At 34.8% G+C, this 21,822-nt stretch overlaps 1 protein-coding gene across 2 annotated transcripts in view; it reads right to left on the bottom strand.

Annotated features, from left to right (window-relative positions):
- FMN2 (formin 2) overlaps nt 1-21,822 on the bottom strand; it is a 159,070-nt gene that overhangs the window by 116,829 nt on the left and 20,419 nt on the right. The window contains exons 3-6 of one of the 2 annotated variants that reach the window (XM_039707424.1): nt 20,721-20,887; nt 7,948-8,095; nt 6,079-6,087; nt 3,590-3,651 (exon numbers count right to left, since the gene is read on the bottom strand). In XM_039707424.1, coding sequence (XP_039563358.1) covers nt 3,590-3,651; nt 6,079-6,087; nt 7,948-8,095; nt 20,721-20,887 — 386 coding nt within the window. The remainder of the gene's footprint in view (nt 1-3,589; nt 3,652-6,078; nt 6,088-7,947; nt 8,096-20,720; nt 20,888-21,822) is intronic. The other variant, XM_039707425.1, reaches the window with a different exon arrangement.

Below are 21,822 nucleotides of genomic sequence, written 5' to 3'. Positions count from 1 at the left end.
GGGCAAAACCTGGCTTGCGATTTTTTTTTTTTAAGATTAGCATCGTTTCCCTATGATACTGCTGGAAAGTATGCCAACAGATTATGCAGTACAAACCCGTCTTCTGCACCTCAGAACTGCCAACGTTTTGTCTGGCTTTTAGTACCAGCGGAAGTACTTGGAATTCCAAAAGGGCATATAATTTTGGTTGAGGATTTATTTCTTGGGTAAAATGTGGTGAACCAAACAAAGACAGAAACATTATAAGCATAAGAATTTTGTGATGACAAGCTTTTCTGAGGTAAATATGGTTTAAATAGTCAGCGTAAACTATATTATAACCACACTCCTATGCACTGCAATGTCTGGCAAAACCTCTTCTTGAAAGGTGGGATTACAGGGACCAGGCACAAAGTGGCATGAAATATTCATTATATCTGGATGTTGACAATTAAATAAATGTAGCAAGGGCTTTGTTTTTAAAATTGTGTGGTCCACAGAATAGAAAATATCAAACACAGAAATTTTTAAAAAATTGTATAATATGGGGTATAAAACAATGCGTTTAAGTGCCTTTCAAACAACTTTAGGTTTCTGGCTCTGTAATGTCCCTCTACTAACTAAAGCCTAGTTTACATGTACTCATCTTACAATTAAAGGAGTCTTTTTTTTGATTCATCTTTTTTGCAAAGAATCTATTTTCACCTACCATGTAAACAAAATCAAGCTACTCCAAAAATTAAGTTAAAATATAAGAAAAAGTGCAAGGACAGTACAAAAGATCGGGGGAACAAATAGAACAGAAATTGGCTCTTGCACAAAGTACAGCTGTCAAATTTAAAGATCAGGTTTGAAGCTGGAGTTTCTAAATTAGGGCACTCAATTTTTCTCATCTTCTTTCACTAAAGGAGTTAAGGCTAACAAAATGTTCTCTGTTCATACTGGGAAGACTAAGCAGACATCGTTGCTATTTGGCATTTCAAAACCAGGACTAGAAATGGCTGCCAACTTTTCTTACTTTTCCACTGCTTAACAATTCCTGTATTAAAAGCAAGCACACCCCACATCCTGGTTTTTGTAGCTGTAATTTAGAAAAATTAGATATTTTGGACTCAAAAAAACACTCTAAAAAAGTTCAAAAATTATGCTGTAAAACATGCAGATTATATATAATATTGTAAAAATAAGGAAATGGAGAGGATATATATGAAGAAGCCCCTTCAAGTGACAAAAAAGTATACAATCCAGGCTGTATTACTTGTGCATTTAATTTAAAATTATTCTGTTTCTTTTTGTTCATTGTTTATCATACCTGAGAAATTTATCACCACGTCATGTTACAACACTGTTCTGGCCATTAATCTTCAATTATATTAGCAGTATGTGGGAAATGTCTTTTCCCAGAGAAAGGAGAGGGAAGATGTCTGTAAGCAGACTTAGTTGATCAATTTAAATTTTAAACTAGAGCTCTCATTCATTTATGTATGAAAAGAAAAAGAAAAATCACCTACTAGGCTAACTTCAGCCAATGCTTTCTTTTTTCAGAAATTTAAACTGTAGACCACACAAGAGGGTAGTTCTCTAATAGAAACATGTTCATCACTTAAAAAATGAACAGATAACACCAAGAATGATCTGATTGCAGTACAGGATTTACCTACAAACATGATGGCCGTGCTACTTTCTAGATGTTTTTATAGATTGATGTAGTTAAAACCTCATAGATAGGTACAATATGCTTGATTTCTTGGGACACTACAGAAGTAATTTAAACATATGACACTTTATCCACATACAGTTCCTCAAAAGAAAAAACCTCCACCCTGATTTTTAAAATAAACCAGAATGATGATGACATAATACAGCAGAAGCTTGAGATGACTTTCTGCAAGTGAGGTGATTCTGTTAGTCCTGCAGGTTATTGATGAACAGTAGTGTGGAATGGAAGAAGTTCATGTTACTGCCATAAGGGATCACGACGGAGTAAGAGGGATGGGGCTCTCCTAAACACTAGCAAACGGAATTCAGGGATTGGACAACATACTAGGCTAGTTTTAAAAAGAAAGAAAAGCTCCCAACCACAAATAAATGCCATTCAAGTGATCATGCAGTGCTCCAGAGCTCCTGGATAAACTTCAGTCTCACATGAATGCTCATGATACTTTTTTTCTTTAATACGTAGAATAACTGCATATTCATAAACCTATTTCAATTAATTACATTTCCAATAAGAAAACCATTTATATAGGTCATTCCTTGCAATGAATTATAATCCTAAAAACTGCTTAAATATGCTCCTTACATGCAATTGCTTTCTGTAAGTATGGGGAAAAAGTGCTTTGTCACCATTAATAATAGAAACCATTGTTAGTGAAACCTGGGTGACTGGAATATAAAAATAGCATGAGAAAAATATATGTTAGGTTAAACTTTAAATACCAGAATGAATAATTATTTTGTAATATTATTTTAATTGATAAGCTGCAGTTTTAAAACATTCTATATTATGAAGTTAGAAGAATTTAGATAACCAACTAGAAGAACTCTTTAAAATTTTTTGGCAAGGCAAGCCATAAAGTTGATGCACATACTCTCCCCACCCATGGCTCACAAAACATGTAATCAAGCCCAAATGAAATTTGCAAGTATAATGATCAGTAGTGTGTATTTAACTTCACATTCCTTATTTTTCCCTGAAAAGAAAATTACTGGCCATTTTCACAAATGCTGCTTGATACAGTAATGCTTGAATTGTCCTGTCACCAACACAAAACACTCCACAAAAAACAAAACCCAAAAAACCCCCCTTAAACCCCACAAAAAAACCACCCAGCAAACCAAAAGAAACAAAAAACACCCCATAAAAAAGCCCCAAAACAAACCCAAAGGGGGAAGCAAGGGAAACAAGCTGCTAAACAGAGGAGAAAGAAAAGAGATTCCATGAGCTTTTGGTCACTGGTTATTTCAAACCAAGATTTCAGAACTTAGCCTTCCTTCTAATGACTTCCAGAACAAATGAATAGTGTTATTCACAAGTAAGATAAGTCTGTTTCCTGTTGAGGAAGCAGAATTTGAAGTTCCTCAGCCCCATTAAACTACACCACCTTTAATGATGAATAGAAGAACGTATATGACATGCTAAAAAAATAAGATACACTGTTTCTGTGGCATAAGTCCAACCCAGACTTTCTCCACTGTCCCAGTATTACATTGTCTCCTTTTTAAGTCCAGCATGCCCTCTAAACCTGTTCACACACTACCAGTGCTGTAAGCTTGAGAAGAGAGTCAGAAAAAAAAAATCCCTGACACTATTATTTACATGAACTTTTATAGATTAGCTATTATAATATGATCTTTTATAACTATTCCTTACTAATGCCACCTGAGGGTTAACTTAGTTTTGAGTAGACAATAACAGTAAGAATCATCTTAGGCAGGAACATTCAATCTTTATACCTAGATACACTATGGAACACATAAAACATGCTCACTTGGGAATTTTTTCATACAGAACATTTAGTGCACAAAACTATTTCAAAAATATCTGAAAAGAAGTATTGCTTTTTGCCCTCTTTTAAAAAATTATAAAACATTTCTGTTAGACTCTTACCTGTGCCTGCTGAACACCACCTGTGCATTGCTTCTCTGTTTCTAGGACTGTAGATTTCGACTCTGAATTTGAAAAGAAGATACAGATTTTAAAATTCTATAAATTAAAAAAAAATTACTGATCTTTGAAATACACATTAAGAAATTCCGGAAAGGAGTGTAAAGTTAAAAAGGAAAGAATGTTAGCTATCCCACTTTCCAAATTATCCCAAAATTACCTATCCTTAAAATGGATTACTCTTGCCAACTATGTTTTCCTTTCTTCCACTACCACAGAAAACTCCACAATAATATAGGTACTAATACAGATCTTAAAAATAGAACTAAATGCAAGACACTCTACAGCTAGATCCTATTTCTTATTTTAAAACCAGATTACTTTTCTAACCTTAAAGAACCACACTGTGTCTTAGTTTCTTTGCCTGATAGGAAAGAATCAGAAAAAGGAAAACAAACAAGCAAACAACTCCATGGAGGCTACACAGTGCAAATATATTTAATCAGTTTAGGAACTGCAGCTAATGATGCCTCTTTACTGATCATAGCTCAGTTATTTACACATAACAAGAACTGAAGTAGTTTTCTCTGCACTTTACCAGATACTATATGTGTGGCATCTTTCCTATATGTTTGAAGGTACCACTATTCAACAGGGAAATCTCTTGACAATTTGCAGAAAGAGTGAAACAGCTGTGAACCAGAGCTTTTGGATTCATAATTTTTGGACCTTTGGCCTCCTCACAGCTTTCTGACAATTCCAGCTGTTGGAAAGTGAGACATACAAGGAAGAAGCTTCATTGCAAGTGAGTTTTGTCACCAGGCTTGAAAATTAACAATCCACAACTTTTTTACCTGGATGTGGATAAGCTGCACCTAGCAAGAAATAACTAATCATTTAGATTTTAGATTTGTCTTGTGTTTTAGAGAAATGTTAGTATCTGTTTGATCTTTGCTCTCAACAGATTTATTCTATGCTGATTTCCTGGTATCAGACATATACCCACAACGCTGAATTTTCTGCCATGCAAATTAGCACAACTACCTCCCTTAAATAAAAGTGCATAAGAAAATAGGAACAGACTGCTCCTGTGTAGTGGTCAATATTAAACAATTTGACAGAATTATCTAGCTTATTTTTATCTCAGAAATGTTATCCTTCTAGAAAGGATTCTAAATATAAGCTGAAGACATGGTGATATGAGCACTTTAAGGCTAGTCAGACAAAATTTGGAAATAAAATCTACTTCTGAAAAATCAACCCTTTTTGTTAAGCAAAATGAAAAAAAGAATCCCAAAAACCCAAACACTACCACCACTTTAGAAAAAAAAAATGTTCGGGAAAAGAGTGCTGTATGAGAAATGAAACCTTTCCTTTAAAGCAGATAAAACAATTTTCTTTTTTATTTCTTTTTTTTTCCTTTTCTTTTTTTTTAATATAATTTTTTTAAAGAGACTAAAATAGATTTCAGGTAAACCCAAACTGATATTTAGTGGTCTCAGACTGTTTCATTTTGCAGAAGTTGCATAATCTTTGAATGTGTTCACAAGTGGTTTAACAGCCCCATGGGAGATAGGATGACTGGACTTTAGTGCCTGCTTACTTGCCTTTTCCTGTATGTCAAGTAGAATAGTGTCATCAGCCAGGAATTAAAATAAAGTACCCTCTTGAGTTTAGATTCAGGCAATGTGCTGAGATGTGATAATGGTGGAGTGCCATTATCACATCTCTTCTTATGGAAATGCCATAAGAAGAGACAGGAAGAGATTTGGGTGTTCAAATAGAAAATTAATCCCATACACATTGATCTTACTGGTGACGTTGGCTCATTTTGTCCAAAACCTTAACTAAATCCAGAACTGAAAAATGCTTTTAGCGTAACTATTTGCTGACTTGAACCTAAATTCATATTAGGCATTTCCAAATGTCTGTTTTTAAATAAATAACCAACCTAAAAAAATCACCAAACAACAATAATTAACCTGATGAAATCCACTGCCCCAAAACCCCGGAAACTCCCAGCCACTCTATCAGCCCTTTTCACACATCCAGCAATGCTTCACATGTTACAGAGCAAACAGGAACACTATTAAATGCAAACTATACTAAACAGATTATTAACTACCTTGAAGAATTTTGTCTCTTGCCTTAAAGCTTGAAGGCCTACTATCTTTTCTAATATTGTATACAGTATTTTATTGTATACAATAAAAACAAAGATTCTATAAAAAATCATGCTGCATCCTCTTTCAATCAATGCTTTTGTCTAAAACGCATGTTTTTTTTAATGAGCTATTGTTTCTAGTGTTAATATAGCTCTTTAATCCAGACAGCAATAATTATATGCAAAACAAAATACACCTACCCTGCAGATAATTTAAACATTAAAAAAAAATATTTGTCTTCTACAGACTGCAAAGGCATAAATACACAAAATAATTTAGTTACAAATTTTGAGGAAGATGTTTATCCTCAGGTTTCACATCACTCACCTCCAGCTTCTTCCAAATGGTAAGCATGTGAACAATTAAAGAAAGTTAAATTATTCATCTGCCCGAGTTGTACTCAAAAGAATTATAACTTTTGCTTTTCCTCCATGTCCTATATTGTAAAATCACACCAAAATTTCAATGAATACATTTTAAGAACTACTTGTATTAAATTTCGAAAAGCTCCCAATACACAATTTTTTCCTTTATTTCTAACTCTAATTCTTAATATTTTTGTGGGGTTTTTTGAGAGGGAGGTGGATGAGAAAAGGAGTAGCCAAGTGCTGTGCACATTAAATCTGTGTAGTAGGTATAATAAACAAAAATACATAGGATGGAAACAAATCACATACAAAATTAATACATTTAAAAACCATTAGTATTATCCTTTTGATAGAAATACACTAAGTGGAGCTTTAAATTTCAAAATATTTTATGTTATCAACATTCTTTTAGATTTTAGAGAAACAAAACTCTTGTTGACTTACACTAACCTCAAAATAATTTAATTTGAAATTCACCCTTTTGTTTTTCAAGTATGCACAGTATGTTCATAAAGAGTGTAATTGCATTTATTAGGTAAGTCTCCCAGCTGAGATACAGAAGTCTTTGAGTAGTTGGCAGTGAATTCTACCACCACATATGGCAGCACTTTCATTGAATACAGCATAAAACAGGAGATCATTGGTTAAAACCTGGACTAGCTCAACCATCCAGCACTACAGAGTTCCACACTCTGAATTGCATCAGTGAGATGGATGCAGAAATGTTTCCTTGATCTCCAATAGAATTCCTTTGGTAAAAGGCATAGTATTAAACAGAATAATACAGCAATATCACATTTTTGTTGACACCATTTGCTTTGCTTGTGAACACTGAAATAAGTGATACCAGTAAAAGTAAAAGGTTGCCATGGTAAGAGGTGTCCATGCAAGAAATACTTTGGTCATATTCCAGAGCAAGTGGTAGAAAAGTCTCAAAGAGAAGCAAATCTGAAATTAACTCCACCCAAAGCCTACAAATAATACAAAGAGATCTGTTGAAATAATGACTTAACTCTTCAACTCAGAGCAATGAAAAGGAGGAGTGGAAAAGAATGAAAAATTTGAGAATAACTAGTGGCTCTCCATGGAGAGCATGGGTATGAATGCAGTCTATAGTTTTGAGAGCTGCTGAATACTAATTAATGGAAAGCAAAGCCTCCAAGAACCTGTGGTATTTACAGGTCAACGCTGCCAACAGAAAACAGGCTTGAAATCCTCTTCTAAATTTCTTTGTCAATTACAAGGGAGTTATTTTTCTTGCTTGGTTTTAATTGTAAGTATCAACAAAGCTCTTAAAGAGCATGAAGAAGACTGGAGAAATTCATCTGGTAGCACAACCTCACAAATTTTAAGGTAAACTGAATTTGTAAACAAGTCCTCATTTTATTTTTTTAGATAGTTTTTCCTACTCGTTTGTCAGCACAGGACTGCTGAATCTACAAAGGAATACCTTAAATCACTCTAATAACTTTCAGTATAGTGCCAGTCAGCTTCTGAAGTTTTCATATTTTTAAGAAGAAAAAAGAATTCATATCTCATAGCTCTAAAGGTATGCATACTGGAAAATAATAAAGATCACAGCACTTGGCAAAATCCATTATTTAACAGATGCCAGGTACACATCTTGGTTGCTAACAAAAAGAATGCATTTTTGGTGAATATTTTTTATTGGATGCATATTAGCTGACATTATTTCTGATGCTAATCCAAGATTCTCAAAACCAGGTGTTTGTTAGTAGCTAAGATACTAAGTTTATGTTTCAGATTCTAAAACACAGCAGCTTCTTATATCCTATACATTTATCTTCTCTGTATCCAAGAACTCTACCTTGTTCTGAAATTTTGAGCCTTTGTTCTTCATCTGGAGGTTTGGGTGGAGGCCACGCAGATGGAATTCTCCTTGGAAAGCTTCCTTCAATGTAATCTGTTGAATGTGTGGGTTGGCTAACTGCAGCCCAAGTATAAAGCTGGTCTTGCTGTGATTAAAAAAAAAAAACAAACAAAACAGTGGAAAAGTTCATATAGAAAGGCAAGGTCAAAATAGCTAAGCTTTTGCTTCCAGTACAAATAACTCAACATCTCCTCTATCAAGACAGACTTGGGTTTATGCTCTTCAGTCTGATAAAGACTTAAAATAAATCTATATTGAAATAGTTATGTTCATTAACAACAGAAAAATAAAGCTTTTCATTTTCTACAACCCAACAACATGTTAAGATACAGTTCAAAACTTTTTTGAGTGAGGAACTCTTTGTCACTTCTTTTCCTATAGTGATAACACATTCTCTCCATCATGACTGCACTTCATCACGTGTGGCCAGTTTATGGCTTGGAGGCAAATATTTCTCTCCACACCATACATAATCATTTTCCACCAAACACATAAGCAAGGAAAATAAATGGAATTATTTCAGCAGGAATTAAACTGATATTAAACTGCAGCCCTATTTTTATCATTTCCATTTTACTATTTTTAGAAAAGCAGGTAAAAAGGTGGATTTTCTTTTGGAATAAAAAGTAAAAAAAACCCCTAAACCAACAGCTAGAGGTATTCTCAGTCCTCTGAGCTCAAACCAGATTATATCTTTATTGCTCAACAGTTTTGAGTTTAAGTCTGATTAAAAGCAGGACATAGAGAGTTTCTGATGAGAAGCTAACAGCAACCTTTAGGCTAACAGCAAGATTTTAGATTATCACAATTCAAGTAGTTATTCTTGTGATCCTAGTCTGCATCAACATGCACACCTTGTGATTAAACATTTATAATACTGTGAATTCTATAGAGATCATTCACAGGAATTGCACAAGTAACCTAAGAAATTATCTGGACAGATGCAAATATTGTGGCACAAAACTAGAAAAAAAAATCAAGTCACAGGATGAAAATACAGCCATATCACAGTAATACCTTCTTACAAAGATGATGTTCATTGGACTTCACTCATTCTACTGCCTGAGTAAAAGTTGGTACATATTTCATTTTTAGATTAAAAATATATTTTTTAATTTGACAGATAATGAACTTTGAAGAGAAATGCAGGTGTAAGAAGAAAATGCTGCTTGTTTTTTGGATAATCATTGTTTTGTGTGACTAAGTTTCTACTTGCCTAAAAATAAACTGTTATAAGAGTAAAAATGTTCTATTGGGAGCAACTTACTTGGACAGACAAATGCTGGTAATAAAGAAAGAACCTTTGTTTCACAGAGGGTGTCTCAGTCAGGGGCAAAGGAAGCTCATTAGACCTTCCCAGTACAAAAAACATGTCAAAAATCCAGACATATACATTGACTTTAGATAAAGGTAAAAATAAAAGGATAAAAAGCTTAATAAAAAAATAACATCAGGTTCTTCACATAGCCCGCAACTCTATTATCCTCAAAACCCCTGTCCATTAGAGTAGCATTACCATGCTACTCTATTTGAACATCTGAAAAGGCTTGATTAATTCAGTCCTTTGAGTTACTTAATTCTTTCCCTTTGTTTATTTCCAGAGGATATCTGTTTCTGAGTTACTGCCCAATTTCCAATACTGTTTGAGTAAGAAGGAGAGGGAGTCCTACCTGTACATGTTGTGTGAAGAAAAAGTCCTGGAATTTGCTATCTATATTGAAATATAGTCTTGAAATATAGTCATGTTGCTGCACAATTTAAATCTCAAAAACACAGAGGAAAATAAGACTTCAAAAAGTCAGTGAGACAAACCAGGACAATTTTTTTCTTGACCACTACCATCTTTTGCAGTCCAGGGAACACAGGGAAGAACAGGGTTAACTGGCTAAGCACAGATGACTTTCACAGGATTACATGTAGGGTTATAGGACAGTAAAACAAAAGACAGCTGACTCCAGGTAAGGTTGACATAGCATAAATGAGGAAGACAAAGAGTTAAACTGTTCCTGGACATGACATTTCACCATGCCAGTTCTTGAAAGAATAATTTAGCAATAGATCCTTGAAATAAGATTAGTCCACATGAATCAAGATGTATTAAAAAAAAAAGCTCAGAATTATTGTACAGATGGTATACATTATGAAGGTAAGAAAATATGAAGTACCTATGTTCTTGCTGATATAAATTACAGCTTATAAAATATGAGCAGTAATAAACTAAAACATCACACAACTTGATAAAAAACTCTTAACCCAGCATGGGAGCTTTGTTTGTGAGTATAAAAGACAGTAATTTTTGTTTGCATTATATTTGGGGGGGATTTCTTTGTTTTCTATTCAATACAGAGAAGAACAATAGAATAGATGCCTCATGTAATGGAAATTTACAGATGTAAATGTAGATTATCAAAAATGCCTCCAAGGGACTTGCACTATAATGAAAGCATATCCGTATAAATAAGGTATTTAACAGCAACTACTTTCAGGTACTTGCAAGCTTATAAATGCTATATAAATATGAAAAACCTTCATGCCCTCATGACAGAAAGGTTGTCTGAAGTTCTGGATGGCAAGTTGATAGTCCATAAATTGCACTTTAAAAGGGAAAAGATTAACCCTGTCTCTACTTTCATGCCCTTCAAAAGATACAAATCATTTGAATATCTTAATTCCTATGTACTGAAGCTATGATCCAAACCTAATCCTCTTTATATTTTGTCTTTAGCTACTTGTCAGTTAATATAGTAACCCACCTCATTTCTCTTTCAAATCTGATAATACCATAAATGTGCATGATTTTTAGAAATGTTTGAAGAAAGAGATATGAAATTCTGTGGTGTTGAAGTCCTGTTCAAGCAAAAGAAACAAAATAATACAAATAAAAAACCCCCACAGATTTGTTTTTAGTACAAATAATTACAAAGCAATCATCCATGAACCTAGATTTCCACATTCAAATTTTTCTTCTTTAATCTTTTCATTTCAGAGGCAATTTTTACTAAATATCATTGTACATACAGTCAGTGACTACACTTACCGTGATCAAGTTTTGGATACATCTGCCATTTCCCCTTCGTCCTGCTCAGATTCCACTATTTAGTCTTTATAGCATTTCTTTTGAGGGGAAAAAAAATCACATATATGTCCTAGTAAAGAATGATCCCAGTCTTATTTATTCAGACTCATATCTGGAGGCTTCAAGCTGTCTGAGTCCAGTGCACTAAACATGGTGTCAAGAAGAGTTCTTGTTTCCACACATCCTTACACAGCACTTTCCTCTGGTGCTTAAAAGTGCAGAGCATCTGCACATGGGCGAGGCAAACTGCCTGCAGGATCTGATGGTACCTAATCAATATACATTTTACCACTTATAGATGCTAGCCTTTAGAATCACAGAGTCAGGTCTGTAGTTTAACTCACTCTCTTCCCAGACAGCTCTCAGTATGCACAGAGAATGGCTTTTTGTTACAACTTTTCATTCTCTGGTGCCACAGTGTTACACTTAAGCTATGTCATAAATTAAAACTCAAATATTCACCTCACTGCTCAAGCTGGAGATTCTTTCCGGCTCATCTTAAAAAATGGAAGTGAGTACTGGAAGCTACTCAGAAAAAGGCCCCTAGCAAATGCCATGTGGCTGATGAACCCAAAAGTAGGGCCATGAGTCAGACCTGCAGCAAACATCACAAGTCATTCTGGCGGCCCTGGACCTTTCAGAAGAGAGGTCACATGTTTTTTACATGGAGAGACCAGTTTTGTTCCCTGAGCCACAGACTAAATTACAGATTAGCATATCCCTCACGGCAGGAATATAATATGCAACCTTGAATGTGTGCTATATTGCTGCTGGAAATATACAGGTAGTACAACCATCTGCTCAATGTCATTTCAGTTTTTAATCAGTTGTTTATCTGCTTCCAGTTCAAAGAACAGAAACTGTGAGAAAAGCTTAAAAGTGAGGAGATGGAGTTGAAATAGCAATAGGTGTAGGCACCTTTACCCCAAATGGCTGCAAAATCATGAATCAGCAATGCGAGGATCAAGGGGGAAAAGATCTTACCAGAAGTATTTAGAAAATTCTCAGAGAAAAAAGCCAAAGCACAGTCAGGTGGGAAAGGTGAGGCAGTACAGCAGCACAATGCTCTAGTATTGGGTAGCAGTAGAGGGAGCAAGTACTTTGGCAGTACCTCTAAACTTTCTTACATGAGAATGCATTGGCACTAATGTGCCTGATGGTTCCTGTATTGAGCTGTGATGTAATAGGGCTCTATTTTGCAGAACTTTTTTTCTTTGATAGTAAACTTGAAAATTTTTTCACGAGAACTATAAACATTCAAAGTTATCCTGAAAAGAGAAGAACAGAAGCGTTGGCATGTTCTCAGGCTTTATTAGTATAAAACCTTTATATTAGGTTTTATACTTATAAATGGGCCAGGAGTAAACACAGAGCAGTGATTACGAGGATGTTCCTACTCATCAAATCATTCTGGATGACATTCTTTCAGTAAGAAGAAGTTGAAGAATGGAGAAAGGAAAAAGTATAACTGCACTTAGGATGTAATGAGATAAACTCATAGAGGAATTCCATTTTATGTTACTTGGAATAAGAAGGGACCAGACTCCACGTCACAGAGGTGTTTTCTAGGCTAAGAGCTCCAAAGACCTTGTCCAAATTTGTGTATAATTCCTTGGTATTTATTCTGTTTCAAGTGTGTGGAAGGAATTTTTTTTTTTTCATTCAGGAGGTTTAATCATTCTAGTATAGTAAGCATACAGCCTCTAAAATGAAAGAAAGTCAACTGCATGTTCTCCACTGCATACAAAGAGTTAATTGTAGAAGCAAGGTTTTAGTTTGAGAAACTAGAGCCAGACTACCTCAGAATGCTCTTATCAGCAGGAGACTGCTTTATTTTAAGCAGCTTTTAAAATAAAGAAATCAATACTTTTAAGAATGGGGAAAGTGGCTTACTTTTTGAAGACAGGTTCAGTAACAAAGCTCTGTCTTGCCAGTGACAGAAACAGAGCAGTGATTAAACATGGCCCTTAACTTCTTCTGCCTTTGGCTGCACTAGTGAGCACAGATGCTTTCCAAGGTTGAAAAACAGCAAGTCCTTCATAATACTGTAATGTATAGCTGAAGCAGCACATTGTACTCATGAACTAAATTTGTTTCATAAGCATTTTACTTGAGTGAAATGGTTTTTTTTCTTTTCAGGGAACCAATGTGCCTCAACAACGAATTTAAAAACACTTCAATTGTCAAAAATCATGAAACATTTATTTCCCTTCAAATGACTTCAGCCTCCGCAACCAAAGAGAAAAAACCTGTTAGATCCCATTAAACTTCACTCAGGATTCAACACTATATCCCAGGAGAGGTAAAAAAAAAGCCAATAGCTCTGCAGTTAGACCTCTCACTGGGAAAGGAAATCAGGAAACTAAATTTCAGATTTCCACATCTATTCTCATTCTGTAACAGTGTTGTCTTGGTCTTCCTGCTCCCCAGTAACTTCTACATTTATCAGAGCTGAATAGGTTCAACTGGTGAGCTTACAGTAAACTTTCCTTCGAAGAAGGAGGAGTGGCTAACCTTCAAGAAAACAGATCAAGACCTAGCTTCTCTACCCATCCAACTAGAATACCTAATTGGAAGGCTACATCCCAAGACCACAGGCTATCAGCTGCTACTGACATGACCTGAGGGTTTGTGTTCTCATTGACTCATCAGAAAATATAAGCTGAGACAAGAAGCTTCCTCATCAGGAATTGTTTTCCTTTACATTGACACAGTTCTTCCATAAGTTTGGACTATGAAAAATTTGAATTATGCAAATCAACCTGCTTCCTTAGAAAATTTCTCTATGTGATTTGACAATGTAATTTTTACTATTGCAATAACTCTCTTTGAAAGAGAAATGCAATATATATGCAAATCCAACCCTCAATTTGTTTGCAATTCCAAGTGAGAAAAGACATCTTTTCATGACTGACATTCTGAAGAAAAAGAACTAACCTACAGAAAGTCATAAAATATAAATATCACTCGAGGTGACAGGCTGACCACCACCTTCATCACATGCCCAATGATACTAAAAAATTTAAACAGGTGGTGTAAACTTAACATTCAGTATATGGCTCTTGAGGCAGTTCTTCAGAACAACAAGCAAGTTATCCAAATTGCAAAAAAGTCCCCTGAAAACCTAGCAACATCCTACATATAAAACATCTAAGTTGAAAATGCATATAGTAGCATCACCACAAGGAAGCAGAATGAAGAAAGACAAAGAACAAAAGAGTAAAAGGAGTAGAAGACCTCGGGGCTTGAGCTAACAATAGTAAGATAAATTATTTTTTCTAAGAAAGGAAGCAGGGAAGTAGCATAAGAACAATACTTCAGCCCAATGACCAACCAACTGTTTGCATTTTGCTAGTCTCAAGAACATTCAGAACTGCTCACCACAAAAGACAAAGTGTCCCTAAGTGTGACTGGGCAATGGAAGAGGAGACATGGGGGCTTTGATTCGGCCAAAAGGAACTGCTATGGTAACCTACACTGCAAACAAGATTCAGACAGCAAATTAACCATCTGTTTTCTCTGCTATAGTACCCAGTTTTCACATGTTCACTTTTAAAATCTTATTCACTATTGACTCCAATGTACCATGATAAAATCGAGTACTCCAATGCACTGCCTTGATAAATACTCTGAGATGGGACTGCATTCAGTCTTACATATTATATGCCCAAGCCTTGAAAGTATGCTTGAAAAAATGCTGCATGCATTGTTGCCAGCTATGTGCTGCAATTTAGAATTAAAGTTCTCCTAGCTGAGGTCAGTACTTGGGAAAGTTCTTTGGAAACTGGTATCTTGTGTCTCTGTCTTCTGAGAAAGGAGTGTATTTACAATCTGTTTTCCTACTAATTTTCAGACTGATGTCAGCAGTACAAATAAGTTAAAATTAAGTCAAGCCTTCATGTCACTAATTTCTTTTCCTTCTGACTTGCAAAGTCCCACCATCTGCTCCTACTCAGCAGAAAGAAAGCAGTATCTTTATTTCCTTAGAAAGCATTTCCATCACCACAGGTGGCCAGGAGATAATAGGAAAACAGCCATTTTTTGCAGCATTTTCCATTCATGCTGTCTGTCTCGCTGCTTCCTTGGGGAAGCAATATTTTAGAAACAGATGACAGCCTAGTCAGGCATCATAACTGCAAGTGGCACAAGGGGAAGTGACTATCTCAAACTGCCAAACATGACATCACATCATAACACAGCAAAAAATATACCATCCACAAGACTTTATTTAGCCCTTTCATTCTATAATGTGCTGAAACTGTTAATAAATCAAAAAGGCATTAACAGCTGTACTCAACACAGTAAAAGCATTAAATAGAAGCACTGAAAAGAGATGTAGAGATATAGCTGAGTCAAAATCAAATCACAAAGAAAGATGAAAGATATTTTTTTAGTGTCACTTGAAAAGTAGTTATTATTAGACCCTTAAGTGTGAAATAGAGATTAAGTTCTTCAAACAAGGAATTCAGTAGGAATATTTCTTCTCAAAAGCACTTACAAAATTATAAAAGAAGACCCCTATCACAAAATAATTTTGCATTCAGAATTTAGGTGTTTTAAACCTAATGCTCAGAAACAACACAAAGTTACTTGAAAAGCTTGTCAGGCAAAAATTAGGAACTTGTTATGAAAGAAAAAGCTGTCCATAGTTTAAGACATACAACGTGAACTGGAAAATCTGAAACGGGAAGTCATAGTTAGGGACTACACATACACAGTGTTTGTTAATTGCAACTACTGGATAAAATTCAAACAGCAAGTACTATCAGTATTTCTTACCTCTGAGTTGATAAAGAAAGTTGCCTCATGTTGATAGGAAAATGCCAGCTCCTTCCTTGGTATGAACAATTTAGATTCTAATGCAAATATTTATAATTTATGCATACTACTGATGGCTCTATCTTATACCTTTGGTGATTATTTAGAGAGGAGCTAAGCAGTTGAGATCTCTACTTATTAAAGAATGTAATCCTCCAACAAGAAGGAAAAACCTGCCTGTTGTTACATTCTTACTGAAGATGCACCCTTTAGACATGTCAATTTCAGCATTATTTTACTCTACTAAGATAATATAATGAGGCACCATGCTAAAAACCTTGAGGCTACAGCTGCACTACATGTAGGAAGGTAGGTAGCTCTCACTGTGACAAGTGACAAGACAAGGGGCAAAGGCCTCAAGCTGCACCAGGGGAGGTTTTGGTTGGGTAAGATTTCATCATTGAAAGGGTAGTCAGGCATTAAACAGGCTGCCCAGGGAAGTGGTGGAATTACCATACCTGGAAGCTTTCAAAAGGAATGTGGATGTGGCACTTAGGAATATGCTTTAATGGTGAACATGGTGGTGCTGGGTTAAAGGTTGGACTTGATAATCTTAGATGTCTTTGCCAATCTTAACAATTCTATGATTCTGTGGTTTATGAATGGAAGACTTTTTCAGAAGGCATTAATGTCTTGCATATCATTCACTCAGAAGATATTTTGTTTTAATTTGAATCTTTAGAAACCCTCTTGAATAACTCATGTCTGCTAAAAAGGGAAAAATTTTAAAGGCAATAGCTATTCAAAAGGCAAGAAATTTTTTCAGAAAACACGCTTTCTGTAGGCTTTTACTAATCTAAGTTTCCCATTTACTTGCTCAACTTTATTTTTTAGTTAAACTCTGTTTTTATCTTATAAAATACTAGCAGAAGCATTAAAGACTAAAGATAGCCTGATGAGTAAGCTGTCATGACATAAATGAAGCAATAATTAGCAGCCTCCCATGCAAACGGGAAACCAGCAGTAAGGGCAATGAGTATCTAGACAGAGAACCTGCCACTGAACATTTACTTCCTCTTTATGTTGTAAGAGTATGTAGGAAGAACTATAACAAAAGCTTCCACTGATTCTGAACAGCCAAATCATAAAAAAAACAACCTTTGTCTATTTATGTTACTTTTAAAGCTTTTTTTCAACTTTTATTTTTCAGACTAATCTTTTATTCTGGACAACTGCCATCAACAGTTTCGAAAGAAATAATTGATAAAACAGGCCAAGATTGAACATGCAACTTTTCTCATGTTATTAAAACAGTTCTAAAATTTCTGACCTTTGGGCTAATTTGACAAAAAGGTCAGAGATACTTCATGAACATGTCATGTCCAATCATCATTAAAATCTATCCAAAGGCCTGAGTAATATAAAAGCCTTTTGAAAGTGGACACTAACCTCAGCATTAATGTGGTGACAGCTGCTAGATCTCTGAAGATGTGTGCTCTCATTTGGCATTTGTTGATCCTTCATGTTTGCCATATATGAAAAAAGGCATAAGCATCACATCCTCAAACCATAGTGAACACCAGAGACACAAGTGCCAAGAATTTCAATTAAACTGAATTTTAGGATCCATTATAAAACTAGCCTAAGAAACTAAGAGCTGTGAAAGTCTTTACTTTTAATGCACGGCTTAATTGCAGCCAGACAAAGGGGAAGAGAAAGAAATAGGATCCAAAGAGAAATCAAAAAGAGGGCTTGTACTATTTTTTAATGGCCTACACTGAAGCCTGGAATATCTTGGGAGAAGAAAAGCAAACCAGACCTCTTGCATTACAGAGAAAACAGACACGAGATTTGGATAAACATTTCTAAGACAGGGAGAAGTAGACGTGACCAGCAGGCATGAATAATAAAGAAAATGAGAATATAATCAAAATGTGCAATTGAAAACATTTCAAGAGATTTCAGCATTAGCCATGTTAAATTAAATTCACTAGACACCATCCAGAAAAAGGCATCAGAGGGAGAGAATAGGACTTTTAAATAATCTGATAATATCCATCTCAAGCCATGAGCAATAGATCATAGAGTGAACAAAACTTATTGAATTGTTTTCATAAACTCTAACCTAACATCTTAAAAACAACAAGTCTGCAGGACCACACTTAAGCAAGAAGGGAATAATGGATTTTATTCAATTAAAAAAATAGTACTTTAAAGTTCAGAAATACAAGGGATCAGTCACAAATGGAGAAAAGGATTCAAAGATGGGTTTCAGTGGAAAATATGTTGGAAATTCTGCAAAAAAAAAAAAAATATTCTGAAAGAGTGACTAAGAGACTTTACAGGCACCAGACTAAGATGAAAATGAAGATAGCCAAAGAAGTAACACCAAGGAACAGCAAGCACCATGACTTCAATAAAGAAGGGAGGAAGGCCAACAAGGTGGCAGGGACCAGGACAGGGCTGCAGGAGCTTTGCTGATGGCAGTTTCAGCTAAGTGAAAAGGATATCAGCCAAACTGGAGGCAATCCAAAATTGAACTAGGGGTCTGATGAACTCAAAGACGAACTTCGAATATGGATCTGGCTCTGCTCCTAATTTTGGAGTAAGGTCAAAGAAGATGTACCTCTTAATTCTAGATGGGTGAAATTTAGGTATTAAGGCTAGTTCTTAATTAAGTCCTGATTCCTACATCTTTAAAATAAGCTGTTAGACCAATATTAAATTTTTGCTCTAATGAATTTAAAAAATGCAAGCAAACAAACAAGAAAAATATGAAGAGGAAAAAACCCCAAAGTACACACATGGAGAGAGATACAAGAGAGGATACAACTAACCAAAGTTACATGTCTTTTTAAAGTAATATTCAGCATCACCATAATTTTTTCCAAGCTAATTTTTAAATGTTTAATTCCCTAACATAGCAATTAGCATTTATTCCTGTAAAATACTTAAATTTACTCTAAGAAGCAAGGAGATGCACAATTTTCAAGTTTTCAGCCATTACAATTTATACTGCAAGTTCTAGATATTTTTCTTCCAGAGAATGTGTAATGAATAAACTGATAGGTGTTCCTGTACTGTTTTTGGTCACCAAGGCTGGAGTAGAAGCATATTCCAAAAGTCAGCATCTGCAGCTCTCAGCTATGCACCACATGGAATTCAGTTATGGAGATCTGGTGTTCAAGACAGCTGTAAGCTCTTTTGAAGTACGATGAACTACTGGTTACATAACAGAGCTGTACACCACTCCTGATATTGTTTTACCAGGAGTGTGATCTATTTAGGGGATTTATACAGAAAAATAGTCACAGAAACTGTGACATTTGTGGCTTACTGATAGAGCAAGTCAAATTAAGATCACTGCTAATCCAGCAACATCTTAAATTCTTGACCTTGGCAGATGGCTGATGTGGCACTAGGCTACTACTATGTCCCTCTTTTTGGATATGTTAAACAAAAGATAACTAAAATATCTGCTACTCAGAAAAAGCATGGTATATCAGTTGAAAAAAAGAGTATTTTCTGTTCATTTGCAAATTTTGAATCTGATAAAACATCTATTTAGAATGCAAAGGAAGCTTTTTAAAAAAAAGGTATTCAATAATCTGAAGGAGATTGCTAAATATATGGTAACAACAGAGGAGTGGAAAATACTATCCGACTCTTTTAAACAACATGAAAAATAAGAAAGTTTTCTATTCCAGCAACTCTTATGAGGATATTTAACCATAAGCACTTTCAAATGCTGTGTGATTTAAAGTTGCCTGAGAAACCTGGGTTTTATAGTTAAACTGCATTTTTCAATTAATGTCAAAAATTAATTTAAAAAATGCTTCAAATGTTGCATCTTAAAGAAAAACAAACCGTTTAACTCCACAGCCAAAATATAAACATATTATATTATTAGAGAACTTTGTAGATAAACTGGGTTATTTAGGAAAGCTTTTATAATAATAAATTGGAAAAAATTATTCTCTCAGTTTTCCCTTCACCAGTTGTGTTAAACTATTCTTCAGGAAAGATGAGAAAGATTTAAAGAGTTAGGAAGTAATCATGTTTTCTCGTATCTATGCCAATTTTTTTGAGTGTTTGTAACCAAACTTCAGCTTAATGTGTAGAGTAGGGACGATCTTAACTATATCAGCAAGACACTAAGTAGATTAGTTTATATTTGTACAATATTTTGAAGCTAATTAGTAGAGAGAAAAAACCTAATTATCTTTAGCCACATAAAACAGTACAAATTGCCATAGGTTACAACAAGAAGATCCCAATGTTGAATCAATTATCCAAGAGAAAGGAAAAGTATGTGAGGTTATGTCTGCACTGAGGTTTGTGACAGTAGGCAAACACCTGGCCAGATAGCCCACAGGTACAGATAACCCCGTAGCTGGAATGCCAGCATATTGGCACTGACCCCTGCACTATTTTGTATCAAAAAACATTTTCAGGGGAAAAAAACCCCCAAAACATAAAAACTAGCGTACACATCTAGTTCGTGTTCTGTGAAATTTTGTGACATGTTTTTTTCTGTTTTTCCTTTGATATATATTTCTTTGGTGAAGCAGCTAGTGATAGAAATCTTGGTAATCATACAAAGTGCTTTGATTCAAAGAAGACAACAATGAAAACTGTAAATGAAGAACAGACTAAGGCTTACAATATGACTTAAAGTTATGAATTCAAGTTATGGGAGAACATGCTTAAATGGATATAAAAGTGTACATACCTGAGCACAGAAAAATAGCTGGTCACTCTCCTAAGGGCAATTTTCTTTAAAATGACAAACCAAATTCTTTCAGGAGGGATAAACTATTAGAAAATCATGTCCTGCTTCACAAAAGAGACAAAAGGCAAGTTTTTCAGTACTTACATCAAACGTGGGTGTGCTTTGCTTGGCACTCTGGTTACATGGCTCTCTGAAGCAGTCAGTGAATGGAAGCAAAAGACCCATTGCAATAATGCGAGAACACAGTTTTTCTGCTTCTTCTTGTGGTGCATTTTCCTGCTGGCTGAAAAGCTTTTCCAGCAGAGTTCGTCCTGCCAAGGTGATGACAGAGCAATAAGAATTTGTAGCTACACACAGGACATGAGTATTTAGGTATCACAATGTGTATTGAAAACATGAATTATTAGAAGTAAAACATATTAAATTTAAAAAAAATTCTTAAGAAATGTATCTGATAGTAAGTCTTTAATATAAAATAGTTCTACATAATGATTGTAAGTATTCTGGAACCTGATTAATTAAGATCAAGGCAATTTTCAAGAAAATATATGTATATATTATGTGTGCCTGCTGTACTGTGAAGTAGGAACAAAAAAACATGAGTTGTTATTGTAACATCAATTTCCTATAAAATTTTTCTGAAGGGAAAATCACGACATTAGCAAGAAATGAAACAACTTCTTCCAAAGAAGTCACACAAAGTTAATACAGAGTTTAGCTTAGCTCCTGGAACGAGCCTTTGTTTTTTGGATCATAAAATTGTAATAGTCTTTGAGAAATTTTGCTGTGTTTCTTGAGAGAAACCCTCAACAAAAAAATAGTAACAAAAAATCCTCATAACTATTCTGATTAAAATTGTATTGTATACAGCTCCAGAGTGGTGGAGTGCTCCAAACTAAAATGCAGTGTAACAAGCAGCAATTCAGAAAAGTGAAGCTTATAAAGAGCAAGAAGATACTTATTCCTCTTATAGGGCTAGATTTCATGATCAAAGTGATTTCTTTTGTTATCCAACAAGAAAATGTAAGGAAAGTATATGTTATATAATATATAAGAGGATAAAATCTTAGTGGTTTGAACTATGACAATGCTTTGTGAGTTTAGCCAGAAATAGACTATAAAAAATAGTAACATACGCAGGTTGAAGTAAAATCTACATTGTAAGAAAATTAAGTTGCTTAAGCTCTAAAATGTCAGATGGAAAAAGATGCTAAAGTTCAGATTCACGTTATATGGATAAAGAGAT

Source organism: Passer montanus, unplaced genomic scaffold (genome assembly GCF_014805655.1).
Source record: "Passer montanus isolate IOZ18808 unplaced genomic scaffold, ASM1480565v1 scaffold2, whole genome shotgun sequence".
Classification (NCBI taxonomy): Eukaryota; Metazoa; Chordata; class Aves; order Passeriformes; family Passeridae; genus Passer; species Passer montanus.
The sequence above is the reverse complement of the archived record's forward strand: the minus strand, read 5'-3'. Positions and strand labels throughout refer to the sequence as shown.